This window comes from Ranitomeya variabilis, chromosome 7 (assembly GCF_051348905.1).
Source record: "Ranitomeya variabilis isolate aRanVar5 chromosome 7, aRanVar5.hap1, whole genome shotgun sequence".
In the NCBI taxonomy this organism is placed as follows: domain Eukaryota; kingdom Metazoa; phylum Chordata; class Amphibia; order Anura; family Dendrobatidae; genus Ranitomeya; species Ranitomeya variabilis.
The window spans coordinates 147,903,587-147,924,681 of NC_135238.1; the positions used below are offsets into that span (position 1 = coordinate 147,903,587).

At 42.6% G+C, this 21,095-nt stretch overlaps 1 protein-coding gene across 21 annotated transcripts in view; it reads right to left on the reverse strand.

The window, feature by feature from the left end:
• The window catches only part of ABI2 (abl interactor 2), a 142,728-nt gene that overhangs the window by 54,329 nt on the left and 67,304 nt on the right, over positions 1-21,095 (reverse strand). For 7 of the 21 annotated variants that reach the window (XM_077271996.1, XM_077271995.1, XM_077272001.1 and 4 more), the window contains 3 exons: positions 12,624-12,721; positions 8,970-9,119; positions 5,311-5,441 (listed from right to left, as the gene is read on the reverse strand). In XM_077271996.1, the coding sequence (XP_077128111.1) occupies positions 5,311-5,441; positions 8,970-9,119; positions 12,624-12,721 (379 nt within the window). The remainder of the gene's footprint in view (positions 1-5,310; positions 5,442-8,969; positions 9,120-12,623; positions 12,722-21,095) is intronic. The other 14 variants (XM_077272000.1, XM_077272004.1, XM_077271992.1 and 11 more) reach the window with 3 other exon arrangements.

Below are 21,095 nucleotides of genomic sequence, written 5' to 3' on the forward strand. Positions count from 1 at the left end.
AAAGGAAACGATCATGTTCAAAAACGCTGTTTACCTGCAGATGAGGATAAGGATTAATCTGCTGGTAAAAGTAGTTAAAATCATGCATGGCTGTCTTATTGGAAGAGTGGCTACAGGGAGAACATTAAGTGATATTCTCCCTGTAGCCTCTGCTCGCTTCCAGCCACTGGGGTGGTTACAGCCTCTGCTGACTACACCGTGACATTAGCTGTAAACCCTCCCAGGCACTGACTGACACAGCCTGATCTCCAGTGTGTGTCCCAGCAATCTCACTGTGTCACTACTACTCAGCAGTGGCTATAACACTCTCTGGAGCGGCTACAGGGAAAACATAACTTTCTTTTCTCCCTGTATATGCTTTTCAGTAGGAAGCCAAGCAGGATTTTCACACTTTTTACATGCAGATTAATCCTATATATGAAAATAAATAGCATATGTGGACATAACAGTTTCCCTTTAAGGTTTGTTTTGCCATAAAGAAGAATCTAAAACTAGTCTATTTAACCACGGAAAGTATGTCGTTAGGTGTAAAATTGCACATCATACTGCATAATCATTTGTGTTCGTGCAATCTGTCAGATTTCCTAGAATTATCAAACAGCTTAGTGAAACAATTGTATACTCTATGCATTGATTTCTGATTATTTAGCTCAATTACTTTATGAGTGCAGAAACTAAAGCTGCTGCTATAAAAACAATACTTTTTTATTTTAAATTTACTTGCAGCTATTACCGAAACATTAAAAAAAAACATTTGATGGAAAAACATATTAAACATAGTAAAGAAAAAAAAAAAAGCTCCATCTCTGCAACTCTTGAACTCAAAAGTATAAAAATCCATACTTTACACAAAAAATATTTTGTCAGATCTGATAAAACTATTCAGCTTATTTTTATTACAATAATACAACACATTACTTACAATGCAAATGCACAAGTCATCATTTGGGGATATTTATTTTTAACTATGGGGGTCAAAATTTTGACTGTGGACATTTTTAATTGGCAGTATTAAAGGGAACCTGTCATGTTAAAAAAAACTCTGTTAACTTGCAGATATGGGGTTAGTCTACAGATTAATAGTGTTCTAAAGTGGTGAGACCCATACACTGAAAGTCCAGCTATCGGGAAGAAATTAACTTTATTCCTCCCGGCAGCCTTGGGCTTTCAGTCATACATGTACGGCTTCAGTCACTGCTCAGTAACGCAGCGAGTGGCGGCTGTAACCACTCCCCAGCACAGACTGACAGCCAGCTCAGCAGTGCATCAATGCTGAGCCGGCTGTCAGTCAGTGTCGGGACGTAGTAACAGCCACCGCTTACTGTGTAGTGCGTGGTGACAGAAGCCACACCTCTATAACTGAAAGACGAAGGCTGCCGGCAGGAATAGAGTTCATTTCCTACCGGTAGCAGAGCTAACAGTGTGACGGCTGCACGGTTTTAGAACGCTATTAACATGCAGATTAACATCATATCTGAAGACTAATAGCTTTTTTTTACGATAGGTTCCCTTTTAAGTCAACAGAATTTTTTTCTACTGTGACATTTCAATGTGAAAGCGGTACAACAAAATCTATCAATTATTTTCCAGTTTAATAAACTATTAAAAGCGTAGTCTCATGAAAACACCTGTTTATATGCTCCATAAGGGCATACAGTGAAGGAAATAATTATTTGATCCCTTGCTGATTTTGTAAGTTTGCCCACTGACAAAGACATGAACAGTCTATAATTTTAAGGGTAGGTTAATTTTAACATTGAGAGATAGAATATCAAAAATAAAATCCAGAAAATCACATTGTATAAATTATATACATTTATTAACATCTTGCAGTGAGAAAAAAGTATTTGATCCCCTACCAACCATTAAGAGTTCTGGTTCCTACAGACCAGTTAGACGTTCCTAATCAACTCGTTACCTGCATTAAAGACAGCTGTCTTACATAGTCACCTTTATAAAAGACTCCTGTCCACACACACTCAATTAATCAGTCAGACTCTTAACCTCTACAACATGGGCAAGACCAAAGAGCTTTATAAGGATACCAGGGACAAGATCACAGACCTGCACAAAGCTGGAATGGGCTTTCAATACAATAAGTAAGACGCTGGGTGAGAAGGTAACAACTGTTGGTGCAATAGTAAGAAACTGGAAGAAATACAAAATGACTGTCAATCGACATCGATCTGGGGCACCATGCAAAATCTCACCTCGTGGGGTATCCTTGATCATGAGGAAGGTGAGAGATCAGCCTAAAACTACACGGGGAAACTCGTTAAATGATCTCAAGGCAGCTGGGACCACAGTCACCAAGAAAACCATTGCTAACACATTACACCATAAAGGTTTAAAATCCTGCAGTGCCCGCAAGGTCCCCCTGCTCAAGAAGGCACATGTGCAGGCCCGTCTGAAGTCTGCCAGTGAACAACTGGATGATTCTGTGAGTGATTGGGAGAAGGTGCTGTGGTCAGATGACAAAAATTGAGGTCTTTGGCATTAACTCAACTCGCCGTGTTTGGAGAAAGATAAATGCTGCCTATGAGCCAAAGAACACCATCCCCACTGTAAAACATGGAGGTGGAAACATTATGTTTTGGGGGTGTTTCTCTGCTAAGGGCACAGAACTACTTCACCGCATCAATAGGAGAATGGATGGAGCCATGTACTGTAAAATCCTGAGTGACAACCTCCTTCCCTTCGCCAGGACATTAAAAATGGGTTGTGGCTAGGTCTTCCAGCAAGATAATGACCCAAAACATACAGCAAAGGCAACAAAGGAGTGGCTCACAAAGAAGCACATTAAGGTCATTGGGCAGCATAGCCAGTCTCCAGACCTTAATCCCATAGAAAACTTATGGAGGGAGTTGAAGCTCCGAGTTGCCAAGTGACAGCCTCAAAATCTTAATGATTTAGAGATGATCTGCAAAGAAGTGGACCAAAATTCCTCCTGACATGTGCGCAAACCTCATCATCAACTACAAAAAACGTCTGACTGCTGTACTTGCCAACAAGGGTTTTGCCACCAAGTATTAAGGCTTTTTGCTAGAGGAATTAAACATTATTTCTCACTGCAAAATGCAAATAAATGTATATAGTTTATACAATGCAATATTCTGGATTTTATTTTTGATATTCTATCTCTCAATGTTAAAATTAACCTACCCTTAAGATTTAAGACTGTTCTTGTCTTTGTCAATGGGAAAACTTACAAAATCAGCAAGTGATCAAATAATTATTTCCTTCACTGTATATCATGGTGAGCAGCTACATTTCTAGCAGACTTGTCCAACTCAAATCAATGGCTGAATATGTATTGCTATATTTCTCCTACACAATTACCCCTGACCTGCTTCCTGTATGCAAAATCTATTACCAAGCAATTGTCCCTACTCGGGGGCTTTAATCTGCAAAAGGCCTGTGACATGCATGCTGCTGGAAAGCACAGTCTGTGGCCTTCTCTTCAGCCTTTTCCTGCTTTTAAAGTTGCATTCACACATCTGTGCTTTCTGAAGAAAACGGACTAATTTTTTGTCCGGTGTCATTCTAGCTATATCTGGTTTTCCAAACAAGAAGTCTTAATTTTTCTTTTCTACTGACTATCAGTTAAAACAGATGGACCTGTGAAGCACAACGGATGTCTTTGTTCCATGTTTCATTTGTTTTCTCCAAACCATGATCCACTAAATGGATGAGAACAGGACATGCCGATTCTCACTGACCGGACACACGGATCCGTTCTTAAAATGGATGTGTGTACAGCTCAATGAAACTCTACATGTTCTTTTGCAGAAAGAACCCAGATGGTGGCATGGGAAATGTAACATCCTCCGGGTTAGGTGATTTATAAACGATTGTGTGTCTGGTCAATTACTTATTGGCAAAACATACCTTGACATTATGTATAAACTACTTTATTTGATACAAGCATATATAGGAGTAATAAAACATAAAACTAATTAATTTACATAACCATGAAAATGGTATCACAAAGTGAAGATAGCTATAGCAAAAGCGGACAAGAAATTCCAGACTACGTCTTTTTCAGCATATAGAACTGCTAAGCACAATTTCACTAAAATGTGAAAATACAATTTTTTTACTATTATATGCTAGACCACAAACCCAGTTTAAAAATATCTCGTTAAAAGGAATCTGTTACCAGGTTTTTGCTCCCCCATCTGAAAAGAGCATAATGTAGGGACTGAACCCCTGATTCCAGTGATGCATCACTTTTAGGGCTGCTTCCTGCAGTTCTGATAAAATCACGGTTTTTCTGCTACCCTTTCTCTGAATGCTGAGCTCTGTATAACCCCTCCCACACCACTGATTGCCAACTATCTGTGTACGCTGTGCATAGACAGAAAGCTGCCAATCAGTAGTGGGTTAGGCTGGTTTTACACTTGCCGTGTTTTTTTGGTCCGTTTTTGCAGCCTCAATGCATTTCCATGGGTCGCAAAAATTTGTAGGAGCACCGTACGCCGTAAGGCCATATTTACGGCCGTGAAAAAATATCGAGCTTGCTCGATATATTTCATGGCTTACGGACTCGGCCCCCATTGAAAATCAATGGGGCTGCAAAAACAACGGAAGGTTGTTTTTGCGGTGCGCCGTCACTTCCGGTTTTGCAGACCGACATTTTTTTTCCCCCCCAATACTTTTGCTATAGTATTGGAAACTTGGAAAACAGCGATCTGTAAGTTTTTTGAGGTCCGTTATTGCGGCAGACCTTGAAAATTGCGGCAATACGGCCTGCAAAAAAGACCCTCAATAACGTGCCGCAAAAAACTCGGTATGTGTAAAAGAAGCCTTAAACAGAGTTTATGAACATGGAGGACTACATGGGAGCAGGTTTACTAGTCCTCTAATGATAATCTTCTCCTGAGTAATCAGTGATTTTATCAAAACTAAAGGAGCCAGACCTGCAAGTAACACATCGCTGGAATCAGGGTATCTGTCGCTACAGTATGCTGTTCTTCGACTATGCGGCAAAAACCTGGTGACAGATTCTCTCTACACCTAACAGGTGAAGCACCATGTTGCATCCAGTAGCATTTTTCTGCACATTCCTATAGCAGACTATTGTCTAAACTTCCCAACTTACCTGCGTTGGCTAAAAAAATTGCTCAAAATCAATGGATCTTACTGGACCTATTATACAGCATATGCTGAAAATAGGTTGTGCAGATTTAGATACCAGGTTGTGTCTAACATATAGATTGACGACAAAAAGATGATTTCCACTCAATGAAAATATCTCTTAAATTACCCCAAGATGCAGAATAATTCACCTTACCATAACACTTCACTTACCGGTACTTGGAAAGACACTTGGAGGAGAAGGAGTGGGCACAGCAATTGGGACCCCCACACTACCACTTCCACTGTTCTCTCGACTACTGCTCCGGCTGCTAGGGTGGCTGCCGCCACTACTGCCACTGCTGCTACAAGAAGTGAGAGCACAATTAATATATGCCTGCCTTACTGAGAAATCAGCATTATAGACCATGTATTATATGTCTGAGGAGATAGCAGGTAACCGGTCCAGGAACAGTGCATGACAGGGACAAAAATACCTGCACGTAGGCTGGAACTACAAATCCAATACTGTTGTCACTTTTTTTTATACCGTGTTTCCTTTGTTTTTTTTTTCCACTATTCAGCCAATCTTTCCGGACTCCCCAAAAACGTGGCAATTTTGGGACTGTTGTGTTAATAAAAGAAAACCGGTGAGAAGTGGTTATTGATTTATTGGGGAATTTGGCTATCATGGCATGGATGGGAGATTCCCTATTTCCTACCTCTGAGATACAGTGGGGAGTCACTAAAAAAGGGACACGTTCTAGATGAATTGGTCCCGCTATCATTAATATGGTCATTCACTCATTTCAACAGCTGAAATATAAATTAACTATAGCTGATAGTCAGCCGCAACTTCAGCCGATAGCCAGTTCACTGTGAAAAAGTGGATGTCTGGAGAAGACAACCCAAATAATCCTGTTTATTCTGTAAAGATGAAGAGCTATTAAGTTTTCTCTTAAGCAACTCACAGCTTTGAAATATCTGTAGTTCTTGGTTGCTGGGGGACGAATGTTCCTCATTGGGTACTGTTCTCATGATTAGCTTTATTCTGCTACTACATATTAACAATCTCTCAGTGTTTGTTCTGAGGCACCACTGTAATCACTAGATTTATATACAGTCATGGCCAAAAGTGTTGGCACCCTTGAAATTTTTCCAGAAAATTAAATATTTCTCCCAGAAAATTATTGCAATTACACATTATTTCCTTTGTATCTATTGTCCTGCTGGAAGACCCATGACCTAGGACGCAAACCGAGCTTTATGACACTGGGCACTACATTGCAACCCAAAATCCTTTGGTAATCTTCAGACCATGATGCTTTGTACAGTGTCAAAACCACCAACTCCCAGACGCAGCAAATTTACCCCAAAACATCATTGAACTTCGACCATATTTTATTGTAGGTACTGTAATATTTTCTTTGTAGGCCTTATTCCAATTTTGGTAAACAGTAGAATGATGTGCTTTACCAAAAATCTCTATCTTGGTATCATGTCAGAGACACACAATGCAAAGATTGAGTCAACTTCTCCTTTTATCTGGTTTCAGGCATGATTTTCATATTGCCCACACCTGTTACTTGCAACAGGTGAATTTGAATGAGCATCACATGTTTAAAACAAAGTTGTTTACTCAAACTTTTGGAAAGGTGCCAATAATTTTGACAATCTCATTTTTGGGGTTGTGTTAGAAATTATGTCCAATTAGCCTTTTTCTTCTCAGTTGTGTTGTTCCAAAACACACAAACTAAAACTTATGTATAGCAAAACATGTGCAATTGCAATAATTTTCTGGGAGAAATACTTCCATTTTCTGAAACAATTTCAAGGGTGTCAACATTTTCGGCCTTAACAGTATATATAAAGATAACAGGAACTTTGAAGAAGCACAAGGCTCGGGAAAGTGAGAGCCCTGATTTGGAGAACTGCTCTGGAATCCCCAGCTGCAGGGTGCCAGGGATTTCAGATAAAAGAGGTGTCAGGAGTTGACAGGGAGGTGAGCAGCTAACTGCTGTGTAGAAATCAATGGGCTGCTCGGCAATCCCCGCACACATTATCAGAGCACGTTTGCTCATCACTATTTAGTATTCAAAATCATTTCTCTTAATGGCCAAAAGTATGTGGACTTCCCTTCAAATAGTGGATTCTGCAGGCAGGTATCGGTGGTTGGTGTACATCTCCCTTAAAACGACACCAGGTCTATTCTTCCCAATATCATGGCAGCATAAAACAGGCAAAAAGGCCAATTGCAGCACTGGGTCACTTACTGGGCTTCTTTCTGTAGTTTTGATAAAATCAGATTTGTATCTGCTGAAGCTTTGCTATTCCTCTCAATGAAGAGCAGGGGTGTAATGACTACGGTCACAGAGGGCTAGTCCGCGCCTGGGTGGGAGGGGAGCCCACCAACGCAAGCACCTATTTCACCTGAATGTATATTGTGGCGTAGATATACACTGACTCCCAGCACTATATGCTGTCAGCCAATCAGAAGCCAGCAGCTGACGGAGTGCCGCTTACAGGCAACGCATGGCAATGACATCATGCGCTGCCTGTAGCTGGCACGGTGAAGTCAGCCCTTTGCACCGGCTAAAGAGGAGGATACCGCACGTCGTGGGATTGGCGAAAGGTAGGAAGAATCGCCCAGGGTGGGGAACATCATCACTGGAAGGAGCCCGGGATAGCGGACATTATTACAGGATAGGGGACATTATATCAGGACGGGGCACAGAAGTGAGGACGTTATACCAGGATGGGGCCAAGATACCAGGATGGTGGACATTACACTAGGATGGGGGGTGAAAACATATGTCTATAGAATCTAGAGTACTATGAGGGCCCATAAATCTGTCCAACATGCACCTGGGGGTTCAGGCACAAATTGTGCACCCAGGGCCCATCGGACTCTAGTTACGCCACTATTAGGGGGCTCTCCATTCTCAACTGGGCCACTGACTGGCAGCTTTCTGTTAACACTGTGCATAGGCAGAAAGCTGACAATCAATGAAGAGCCAGGGCTAGCTGAAGCTCATGAATAATGAGGGATCCATAGCAGTAGCTCATCAATGAATGCTGTACAGCGGCAAACAATGTTTTATCCAAACTATATAAAATGCCCAGTAAATGAAAAGGAGCTGGAATCAGTGTTTCTGCTCCTACCTTATGCTACTCTCAAATGTGACAGCAGACCACTGGTGACAGAAGGGATATTGTCCATTGGACAACACATGATACCGTGTTCAGATCGCGTCGTTTACCTTTACATTTATTTGCTCTTGTTAAAACTAGCAGCAACTACAGGTTTGTACAAGAAAAAATAAGCAAACTGACATTTGGAAAGGGCTGGAGTCACATGCTTTTGGAACGAGACACACAACATGACCCAAAAAAGAACAGACCTGCATGGCATTAGGTAAGTAAAGGGTCAACATAACAACACATAGAAAACACATGATAAAACATTAGTCACAAAACATTTCTTGAAGCATGGACAGTGGCCAGAAAACTTCCCGATGCTCTGTAGTAGTGAAGGAGTTCAGGAAAAGGTCTGTATTTCACTTTTTTTTTTTAAAGATAAAATAAAAAAAATAAAAGAAAGCGTACCACTATAATAAAGGGGCAGAATTAAAAATGGAAGGACTCTCTTTGAAAACCTTATATTTACCTTTCTGCAATTGAGCAGTCACTGAAGAACATATGAAACATTAACTGCTCGTGAAAATGTGAAGAAAATAAAGAGAACGCTCAGCCCAAGTCTTATTCTGTTAGCTTTTTTTCATTAATGTACATTTTCCTACTATTTTAACTAAAAACATCTTACTCCAGTAACCTGAACAAGTTAGTGAGTCGCTTTCATGAATATGCCGCTGTCTTATATGGCTTACATATACCTGTATGTGCGGTTCCTCTGGTTGACTGGAGCTGTTCTAACAGGGCTCTGTTGCTGTGAGGGAGCCATGTTACGTGTGGGGCTGGGTACATAGTCATTTGGTACGACAGGGGGCCGCACAGGCTCCAATGTACGATAGGGTGAGTGTCGCCTTCAAGAAAAACAAAAAATAAATAAAAAAAATAAACCTGCAAACGTCATCCCAAAGAGTCGGGACATTAGGATAAAGTCTTCTTTACCAGGCAGCTCAGTCTTCTTCACATGGAGGGGTTTAATCTGCTCCAATTTATATACAATTTTTGAAGAAGAAAAAAAAAGAAAAACCCAAGATCAAGTATATAGGCCTAATCAGGATCTCTCAATGGTTTTAACCCCTTCACTGCTACACAACTTGCAGAGCACTGGTTGAGACGGCAGGCAACACATGTTTGAACTTCCACATTAAAAGCGAGGGTGGGGAAAGCACTTCAAAGAAAGGACCTGCCACAGAAAGAGTAGTGGTGGATAGGGTTGAGCGACCTTAGCTTTTTTAGGATCGAGGTGGGTTTTGTGAAACCCGACCTTCTCGGATGTCGGATCGTATGGAATCGGCCGATTCTACTGTAAAGTCGGGTTCCGGACCCGGAACACGAAACCCAATGTATGTCAATGAAATTATTTTTTTTATTCTCTCTCTCTCTCTCTCTCTCCTCCGTGCAAGGCATATGTTATTTTTTGACTCCGGAAATTACTACGTCCGAAAACGTAACATAGCACTATGATGCCGCAGGAGCCGGAACCTATGTCATCACGCTGCCCACAATTAATTGGCTCAAAAAAATGGCGGGGAAGGCGTCATTCGAAACGCGACTTTGGCGCCAAGTTCGCGTTCCACGTGGCCGACCCACACTGGGATCGGATCGGGTTTCATGAGACGCCGACTTTGCCAAAAGTCGGCGACTTATGAAAATGAACGACCCGTTTCGCTCAACCCTAGTGGTGGATGATGGTGACATTGATCTGATGAACTGATCCACAAAAAACTGTATAAACACAATCAACAAATTAGATTGTAGGGTCTAAGATAAACCAAAACACAATCAAATGTACTGCTGCGTGAATTCTCAGACCCAGTATTAGATAAGCGTCTGTTCACACTTTATTCTGCTGACCAATTTCTTGTGTGTTTTTCTAATCCACATAAACTAAACAAAAAGCCGCAAAAGTTTGAAAACTTTTTCAAATATCTGACTCACCCCCACGGACATGTGCACCTTTGGGATACAGATCTAATGGTAAATGCAGTCAGCCCCCTCTTCCATCATTCAGTCTGTGCCTCTAAGGGTAAGTTCACACAGGGCATTTTTGCTGCGTTTTTTATGCTAATTTTCAGCTGCTTTTTACAATACCAGCAAAGCCTATGAGATGTAAGAAATCTCATGCACACACATTGGTTTTTTGTTTGATCAATATTTTGTGCTTTGCTGCGTTTTTTGGACAGAGCATGTCACTTCTTTCAGCGTTTTTGCTGCGTTTTTTCACCCATTGACTTGAATGGGTGTTGAAAAAAAACGCAGCAAAAACGCAGGTATCATTAGTAGCTGCGTTTTTGCGGCTGAAAATCCAAGGACATTAGCATAGACAAAGAAAAAAAAAACGCACCAAAAATGCACCTAAACCTGCGTTTTTGACGCAGTTTCTTTCCTGCCAAGAAGATCAGGTTTTGCTGCAGAAAAAAAAGCAACAAAAACGCCTTGTGTGAACTTACCCTAAGAATGCAGAAGGCGCGCGGATGTCACTACATAGCGTCAGCTGTGCCTCAGTACATAGTGCCAACCGAAACCACAGGTGAATGAGGTGAAGGGAGTCGTTTTTTGCTTTGTTATTCTTTTATATATATTATTCTGTGGGGGGGGTTGGGGAAATAAAACTGCAACGGGTTGTGTGGGGACATCATTATAAGTGGGTGGCTGTGCGAGGACCTAATACTGTGTAGTGAGGTTTTGTGAGGAACACCGTACTGTTTGACGTGCTGTGTGGGGACATCATACTGTGTGTGTGTGGACTGGGGGGAATCATATTGTATTGGGAGCTGTTTATCAAGGTACAAATGCTGATTAACAGGAGCAGTATGATTTACCGCTTTATATAAAGTTTACAAAAAGCAGTAAACCATATATTTTTGAGTAGCTGCTACAGGTAAGGCTACTTTCACACTAGCGTCATACTCGGCCCGTCGCAGAGCGTCAGGCCGACGTACCGACGCTAGCGTTGTATACGCCGCACAACGGGGGCAGCGTATGCATTTTTCCAGCACATCCGCCACCCCATTGTGAGGTGCGGGGAGGTGGGGGCGTAGTTCTGGCCGCGCATGCGCGGTCGGAAATGGCGGTCCGTCGGCAGCAAAAAACGTTACATGTAACGTTTTTTGCAGCCGACGGTCTGCCACAACACGGCGCAACCGTCGCACAACGGTTGCGACGTGTGGCAATGCGTTGCTAATGTTAGTCAATGGTGAAAAAACGCATCCTGCAAGCACTCTTGCAGGATGCGTTTTTTCGCCAAAATGACGCATTGCGACGTATTGCAAAAAACGCTAGTGTGAAAGTACCCTAAGACTACTTGTTACAATGAGCTCAATCATAACCTGTATTATCAGCAATAATTAGTCAGTAGACTAAGTCTTCTCAATATTTAGGCTAGGTTCAGATTGCGTTAGGGCAATCCGTTTGGCGCTAAGCGCTAGCGGATTGCGCTAACGCAATGTCTTTTAAGGGGTCGCGTTAAACGTCCCCGCTAGCGCAGATCCCCGATCTGCGAGAGCGGGGAACGGACCTCGGGGACGCTGCAAGCAGCGCCTGAGGCGCGCTACAAAAGAACGGCACATCGCTAGCGCGTGGCGAAAATGACATGCGCTAGCAATGCGCTTTAACATTGCTGGCAATGGGAGCACTAACGGACGCGTTGCACGGCGTTAATTTCGCCGTGCAACGCTGTCCGTTAGTGCTCACACTAAAACGCAATGGGAACCTAGCCTTAGAGAGAAAAATTATTATAAATCAGTAATATAAGCAAACTTAAGTTCGGCCAGATGGGTCGTACCTCTGCAACAGTCAAAGTATCTCATGTGGCCACTTAGGAAAATTAATTGCCAACCCCTGCTCTAAACCACGGTAACCCACACCTATGGCTTTGCAGTCCAAATAGGAGACCTCTTAAAATACAGCCTCTTACTCCTGTGGCTTTCTGCTCAGAGACTAGCTGCAATATAGGGTATGTCTACAGAACAGAAACCATACATAAAATATATGGTATACCTGATTAATTCAGCCCAATTCATGCAGGAAGAAAAATACTCCATATACTTTTAGACTATTGTGTTTATTGTGTTCTATGCCACCTATGTTACGGTCAAGCAGGTGCTTCCTTTTGTACTTGTGACAGGGAATAGTTGCCATGCATAACACTGTACTATTAGCAATAAAATTACATACAAATCACAATGGCAGTTAAAAAAAACAACAACAAAAAAACAACTAAAAATGATTGTTGAAGATGTATGATAATAAACAAGACTTGACAATTATTTTGGTAAAATAATTACCTAAAAACATGCTGGGAAAGGTATAGTTCTGGGCTTACTGCATCCCTCATTGTACCATAACAAAATAATTACCCAAGGGTTCCTTTGCCAGTCATTGGTGGGCTAGGTGGTTTCTGAGTTGGTGGTGTAGTCCGTGGCAATCCTCCCATCTTCATGTTCTGTGTGCTGACCTGTACAAAGCAAAAAGTAATGGGGCAGAGGAAAGTAACATTACAGCTTATTTCATGCTTATGTAAAAAGAGGTCAGATAAAAATGGCGTAAATGAATTACTCATAAAAGGCAAGTAACAGGATAGGATAGCCTCTAAAACTTTAGATTAAAATTTAAAAATAAAAATAAACCAAGATTGCAAAAAAGAAAACCTCTTAAGAAATAGTAAAGAGGTCACTCAGATCTTTAAAATTGGTGTTTAATTCTTAGGAGAGACAAGCAATATTCCATTTGTGGATGTTTAAAGCAGTTGTCCACTACCAGGACAACCCCTTCTTTATCGAATTCTTGGTCCACGATAAAATAAAGTTTATACTCGCCTCTTGTGCCGCCTCTGTTCCAGTGGTGTCAGCACTCGCGCGGTTCAGGGACTCTCGTGCGGTTGTATGACACATGACCTCAGCCCAAATCGGCGCTGGGTCACTGTCACATCAGCAGCAGCCTGGACTTCCTCTTCATGTTCTAAACGTCTGAAGGCAGAGACCGTGACTCCAGCACTGATAGGGCGCCGCGTGTTATACAACCACACGTGAGCCCCAGGACAATGCCAGCACAGGAGGAGAGTATCAGCTTTTTTATTTTATTGGGGACAAACATTTAGATCAAAAAGGGGTTTTCCTAGTAGTGGACAACTCCTTTAACGTTACAGCTCCATCATACTTGTTTGCGCCGTACTTTTGTATTAATTTTTAGCACCGTGCAAGATACCACAGTTTTGTTCCATTGCAGTGACACAATATCTTCAATCAGTGTCGGACTGGATTGGCAAAGGTCAACCAGCAACAATAATTCTTGGGGTTCACTGTTCACCTACATACAAAAATAACCTGACCCTAGTTTAAAAAAAAAAAAAAAAATGTACTTTTGCTTCTATGTAATATTAATATGGCTATGTTGCTTAATGAATCATAAGATGATTTTTTTTTGCACTACTCATTAGCACTCCTTCACAGGGGTCTATCAGAGGATTCTCCTGTTCTCATGTGGGCCAGTCCAAGCTTGCCTTCAATCGCTGCTCTAAAAATACAAGACAATCAAGTACAAAGTACAGTATAAACTAGTCTGCAAGCTGCTGTAAATACTGAAGAGGCTAAAGCACAAGGGCTGCGTCCTCTGCAAACAGCAAAGGAACCACACTCCTCTAATATTGACGGCCTCTCCTAGGAATAAGCTATCAATTACTAAAGACTGAATAACCATTTCATAAATGGAGAAACAAAATGGGTCCATAAATATCAAAAGCCTAAGGCTATGTGCACACGTTCAGGATTTTTCGCGTTTTTTTCGCGGATTTTCGCTATAAAACAGCAAAAAACGCGTACATTAAGCTTCCTATTATTAGAATGCAATCTGTAATTTGTTTGCACATGTTGCCTTTTTTTTCCACGGCGGAATCGCATTCCGGACAAAACGCAGCTTGTTCATTCCTTGTGAGGAATCGCGGGGATTCCGCACACATAGGAATGCACTGATCTGCTTACTTTCCGCATGTGGCTATGACCACCATGCAGGAAGTAAGCGGATCATGTGCGGTTGGTACCCAGGGTGGAGGAAAGGAGACTCTTCCCCAGGCCCTGGGAAACATATAATTGTTAAAAAAAAAAAAAAAAAAGAATTAAAATAATAAATTGTGATATTTTCACCTTCCAGCGGCCCTCGCAGCATTCCCGCTCCTCGTGATGCTCCCGTTCCCAGTGATGCTTTGCGGCAATGACCTGTGATGACGTAGCAGTCTCGCGAGACCACTACGTCATCTGAGGTCATTGCCGCTAGGCATTATTGGGAATGGAAGCATCACGAGGAGCGGGAAGTGTGACCAACCTGTCAGTTTTCCAAGCGATATGTAGAATCAGATCAACCACATTCGGATCCTTCAGACTGAACCTGAAAACCCACTTCTTCAGGAAAGCCTACAGCCTGCACTGACCCCGCTGCCTCCTCACCACTACCGAAGCTAGCGCCGCCTCACCAACACCGGAGCTCCTGCAACCCCCCAGCCTACTGTCTCCTTCCCCACCATCCTGTAGAATGTAAGCCCGCAAGGGCAGGGTCCTCGCCCCTCTGTATCAATCTGTAATTGTTAGTTTGTTTACTGTAAGTGATATCTGTAATTTGTACGTAACCCCTTCTCATGTACAGCACCATGGAATCAATGGTGCTATATAAATAAATAATAATAATAGTGCAAAGTTGGCCTTGCTTGGCTTAATTGGTCAAGAAAATTCAACAGGGTCAACCGTCAGAAGTTACGTCTAACATTAAAAGCATTGCCTGATACATTAGTGATAAATGAAGCAAGCATTGAAGCTTTTCAATACATTTCTAGACAGAAATCAGTATATGAATATATTTTACACATAAATGTCCCAATAGAAAACCATAAACATTTGATATCTGCAGACCTCCACAGAAACACCACCTGGGATGATAAAGTACATTAGGCTAAATTAGAATACTTAAAATGATTATTTAAATAATAATTCTCTGGGGCGTTCTCTTTCACTCCCTTCCAGACACTGCCAATCACAACTTGGTTGGCAGCATGTAGGAAGGAGGTGTGAAAGTGCATGCCCCCAAAATAATTGTGAAGAAATGTCCAGTTGGACTGAAAACAGAGATTTCACATACTGAGCTTCAGAAGAAGAAAATGTGAGAATATCTGCAATGCACTGACGCATCTAAAAACGGAAAAAAACAGCAGAAATCAGGGGAACTTCAGGTTTTTACAAGGTATTTAACTCCATTTTTTGAGCAAGGGACAAGTCCTTTTTAACCTCACCATGACATAAGACATACATTTAAGTCATGTGTCATGTCCTTGACTTTGATGTGAGCTTGCATGCAGAGTCTGCATCTTTCCCAGCAGACGATGACTGAGCTCCGCCCGCCGCTGTTAACCTGATAAATGTTGATCTGAACCTCTGACAGCGGCATTTAACATGTGCTGGCAGGGGGGTGCTTCATTCCACGTCGGTGTGCCTGTGACGTGACCGCGGAGCGCCAATGTGTTGCCATGACAGCTGGAGGTCTGCTGTGCTTGTGATACTCCTGTGAAAGCCAGCCTGTGGCAGGAGTTCATAGGAGATCGTGATTTACTCCATGTATAGCACAAGCGATCAGACAATCGCAGCTTCAAGTCACCTAAAGGGACTATAAAACACAGTAAAAAAGTTTAAAAATAAAAAATAAAAAAAATTATATAAGAAAAAAAAAACCCACAAAGGTTCAAATCACCCCCCTTTTTTCTCTATTAAACATAAAGCAATAAAAAAAAAAAAAATTACACATATGGTATCGCTGCATTTGTAAAAGTTTGATCTATCAAAACATAAAGTAAATTAACCTAATTGTTTAAATGGCGTGATGAGGAAAAAAGTCACAGTTACTCACCGATAACGGTGTTTCTCGGAGCCCATGACAGCACTACGGAGAGAGGAGATCCGCCCTTCAGGGACAGGAAACCTACAGATAAAAAGGGTGGTACCTCTCCCTCGCATCAGTTGGTTTACAGAGCATCGGAGGACCTCCAGGTTAGTTACAACAGAGAGAACATATTATAACATTGCTTATTAGAGGAACACCGTGCCTATATTATATTAGATAAGGTATATATAAGAAAAGTGCTCACCGCACTCGTGATGGGAGGGAATAAGCAGGTGCTGTCATGGGCTCCGAGAAACACCGTTATCGGTGAGTAACTATGACTTTCTCGGTCTCCCATGACAGCACTACGGAGAGAATTGCAGAGACTAAGCTTAGGAAGGGACCACACCCTCGAGAACCCTTCGCCCGAAGATCAAGTCAGACACAGAGGCTAGATTTAAAGGGAACCTGTCACCACGTTTTTGGAAGATGGGATAAAAATAGCGTTAAATAGGGGCAGAGGTGGGCGTTACATTAGTGTGTGTGTTATGCGTTTATTACCCACCTAAGTTGCCGAAATAACTTTGCAAAGTCTCCGTTTTCGCCTGTCAATCAGGCTGGTCAGGTCGCATGGGCGTTGTCTTCCCCCAGATTTGGCGTAGTTTTCCGTTGGTGGCGTAGTGGTGTGCGCATGCCCAAAGTCCGGAATCCTCTTCCAGGGGATTTAAAATAGCGCGGTGTTCGTTATTGCATTGGTGATCGGTGGGCGCGGCCATCTTCCTTTGGCCGCGCGTGCGCAGAAGCGGCGCTCTGCTGGCCGCGGCTTCAGGAAAATGGCCGCCGCGATATCCATCTGCGCACGCGCGGCATCCCGCGGCCATTTTCCTGAAGCCGCGGCCAGCAGAGCGCCGCTTCTGCGCACGCGCGGCCAAAGGAAGATGGCCGCGCCCACCGATCACCAATGCAATAACGAACACCGCGCTATTTTAAATCCCCTGGAAGAGGATTCCGGACTTTGGGCATGCGCACACCACTACGCCACCAACGGAAAACTACGCCAAATCTGGGTGAAGACACCACGCCCATGTGACCTGACCAGCCTGATTGACAGGCGAAAACGGAGACTTTGCAAAGTTATTTCGGCAACTTAGGTGGGTAATAAACGCATAACACACACACTAATGTAACGCCCACCTCTGCCCCTATTTAACGCTATTTTTATCCCATCTTCCAAAAACGTGGTGACAGGTTCCCTTTAATCTATAGTGTCTAAAAAAGGTTGATGGTGATGACCAGGTGGCCGCTTTGCAGATTTGCTCAATTGATACCTCTGACCTCTCAGCCCATGAGGTAGCTACTGCCCTTGTGGAATGCGCTTTTATACCATCCGGGATCGTATTCCCCGTGGATGTATATGCCAAGGCTATTGCCTCCTTTATCCACCTTGCAAAGGTACCTTTGGATGCACGGAATCCTTTCCTGGGACCCTGAAAACAGACAAATAAAGAGCCTTCCTTCCTATACTCCCTGGTGGAATCTAAATATTGGACTAGACATCTTCTGACATCTAAATTATGGAAATTTCGCTCTCATTTTTAGGGACGGCAGGGATACTTCTTGTGACCTATGAAATTTTTATGCCACTTTTGGCAAATAGGCCGGGTCGGGTTTAAGAGTGACTCTGTTATCTAATATTTTTGTAAAAGGTGGGTTAGAGGACAGGGCTTGAATGTCACTTATTCTGCGCGCAGATGTTAAAGCTACCAGAAGAATAGTCTTAAGTGATAGTGTTTTAATGGAAATTGTGTTTATGGGTTCTAATGGAGGACCCGTTATTGCAGAGAGAACTAAGTTTAGGTCCCATGAGGGCATTTTTTGAGTAACTAGAGGTTTTGACCTGGCTACCGCTTTAATAAATCTTACTACCCATGGATTGGCTGCAATATTTTGATTATAGAGTGCTCCCAGAGCTGCTATTTGTACCTTCAGAGTACTAACCACCAACCCCTGTTCCAGACCTTTTTGTAGGAATTCAAGTATTTTATCAATAGAAGGCTCATCCTGGACTTTTACTTTGGAGACGGATAAGAATTTTTTCCACGTTTTCCCATATGCTTTAGTAGTAATAGGTTTTCTACTTTTTAACAACGTGGCTACTAAGCTGTCCGAAAACCCCCTTTGTTTCAATAGTCTCCGTTCAAAATCCAGGCTGTTAAATGTAAGTTTGTCTCCTGTGGCTGGAAGATCGGCCCTTGCTGTAGTAGGTCTGGTATATTCGGTAGGATCCATGGATCTGAGACCGATAGCATCCTTAGCCAGGAAAACCATGTCCTTTTTGGCCAGAATGGGGCTATAAGGATCATTTTTGTTTTGTCCTCTCTGACTTTCCGAATGACTGCCGGGATCAGAACAATTGGAGGAAAAGCATATGTTAGTTTGTGGGTCCATGGAATCAGAAAAGCATCCAGAGCCTGGGGGTTCCCTTCTGGGTTTAGTGAGCAAAACATATTTACTTTTTTGTTTTTGGAATTGGCGAATAAATCTATTGTTGGGGTTCCCCACATCTCTGTAATCTGGTTGTAGATGGATTGGTTTAGGGACCACTCGCCTTGTTTTAACTGAGTCCGACTGAAGTAATCTGCCTTTTCGTTGTGTGACCCCTGAATATGTAGTGCCGAAAGGGATAGTAGATTTTCCTCTGCAAGACTGATAATTTTGGCGGAGGAACTCATCAGTGATCGAGACCTTGTTCCTCCCTGGTGGTTTATATATGCTACTGTCACCTTGTTGTCCGAAAAAATTCGGACATGATGGCCTCGAATATAGGTTAGAAAAAATAGAAGAGCTCGATACACCGCCCAAAGTTCTTTTTGGTTCGAGGATGCTGATAGTTCCTGAACTGTCCAGTCTCCCTGAGCCACCCTGTTTTCCATGTGAGCCCCCCACCCGCTGGGACTCGCATCGGTTGTTATTACCCGAGATATTTTTGGTACCCAAGGGATTCCCTTTGAAAGGTTTCAGCTTTTTCCCCACCAGAGAAGGGAATGAATAACTGAGGAATTTAGAATGATGCGACCTTCTAAATTGTGTTTTAGTATTGACTGCCATTCCAGTATAAGCCATTGAAGCTCTCTCGTGTGGAATTGTGCGAAAGGTACTGCTGGCAGACATGAAGAGAGAGAGCCCAGTAGCGACATCCCCTTCCTTAGAGTCATGGAGGGGTTGTGTAGAGTTCGTGCTATCATAGTCATTATATTGTCTTTTTTGGACACTGGGAGTCGGCATTCTTGGACCTGGGAGTCTAATGTTAGTCCCAGAAACTCCTGAATTTGACAGGGTTCCAACTTTGATTTTTTTATATTTATGAGCCAATCCAAGTCCATTAGAATATTTATCACTCGGTCCCGCTGTTCCCTGCAACTTTGAGCCGAGTCGCTTGCAATAAGGAAATCGTCCAAGTAAGGGACTATTAACATTTTGTTCCCTTATGTGGGCCATCATTTTCGCTACTATTTTCGTAAACACTCGAGGAGCAATTGAGATCCCGAACGGGAGGGCTCTGTATTGGAAATTTCTTACTTGACCCTCTATGGGTACCGACATCCTGAGAAATTTCTGAGATTGTTTGTGGATGGGTACATGATAATATGCGTCGGTTAGGTCTATCACGACCATGTAGCAGTTCGGAAAAAGGATTTTTATGGTAGACTTTATTGTTTCCATTTTGAATTTTTGATTTTTTTACATATTTGTTCAGGTTTTTTAGATTTATTATCGTTCGAAAAGAGCAGTCGGGTTTTGGCACCAGAAATAGCGGGGAGTAAAATCCCTTCCCTATTTCTTGAGGGGAGATCTCTTGAATTACAGATTTTTGTAATAGGGAAATAATTTCCTTTTCTAGTGCGGCTTGCTCTGCTGCTGAAGACCTTGTCTTTGTTACTACATAATTTTGAGGGGGTAAAGAGAGAAAATCTATTTTTAGACCGTGGTGAATTAGATTTAGGATCCAGGTATTGTTGGATATTTTCTTCCAGGCGGGAAGGAATGAAGTGAGTCTTCCTCCCACCATAGGGGAAATGTCATTTGGAGGGTTTTTTGTCACGGGAGGTGTTGCCAAAAAGGTAACCCCTATCTTTTCTCCTTCCTTCTTCCCATTTACTCTGTTCTCTGGGGGGTCTTCGGCGAAAAAATCTCCGACTCCGAAAGGACTTTCTGAATGGAGCTGGTCCCAGGTTTGGAAAACCTTTCTTTTTGTCCCCAGCTTTCTGAAGGATGTCATCCAAGGTCTCCCCAAACAAGAAATTTCCCTCACATGGTATGGAACATAATTTTAATTTCGTCTGGAGATCCCCCGGCCAACTTTTAAGCCATAAAGTTCTTCTGGCTGCGTTGGAAAGGGCAGCGGCTTTGGATGTTAAGCGCACAGAGTCCGCTGAAGAATCCGCTAGGAACGCAGCTGCCGCTCTAATTACAGGGATTGAATCTAGTAACTTATTCCTGGGTGACCCGTCTTTAATCTGTTTTTCTAATTGGTCATTCCACACCATTAAAGATCTGGAGGTGCATGTTGCAGCAACTGCAGGTCTCAAGCTACCTCCAGAAGATTCCCACGCCCCCTTGAGAAAAGTATCCGCTTTTTTATCTAAAGGGTCCTTAAGGGTACCCATATCCTCAAACGGGAGCGCTAATTTTTTCGAAGCCTTGGCTACCGCGACATCCAATTTAGGCGCCTTATCCCAGGAAGTAGATGCCTCGTCTTCGAAAGGATACTTCCTTTTAAGCGAGGGTACTGAGGAGTTTCTCCTATCAGGTTTCTCCCACTTTTTTAATCAGCGTTTGGAGGTTGGAATTTAGGAGAAATGTTCTCCGCTTTTTCTGCCCTAGACCACCGAACATTATGTCTTGAGCCGTTCTATCGGGACGGGGATCCTCTACCCCCATAGTAGCTCTAACTGCTTTTACTAGAGTAT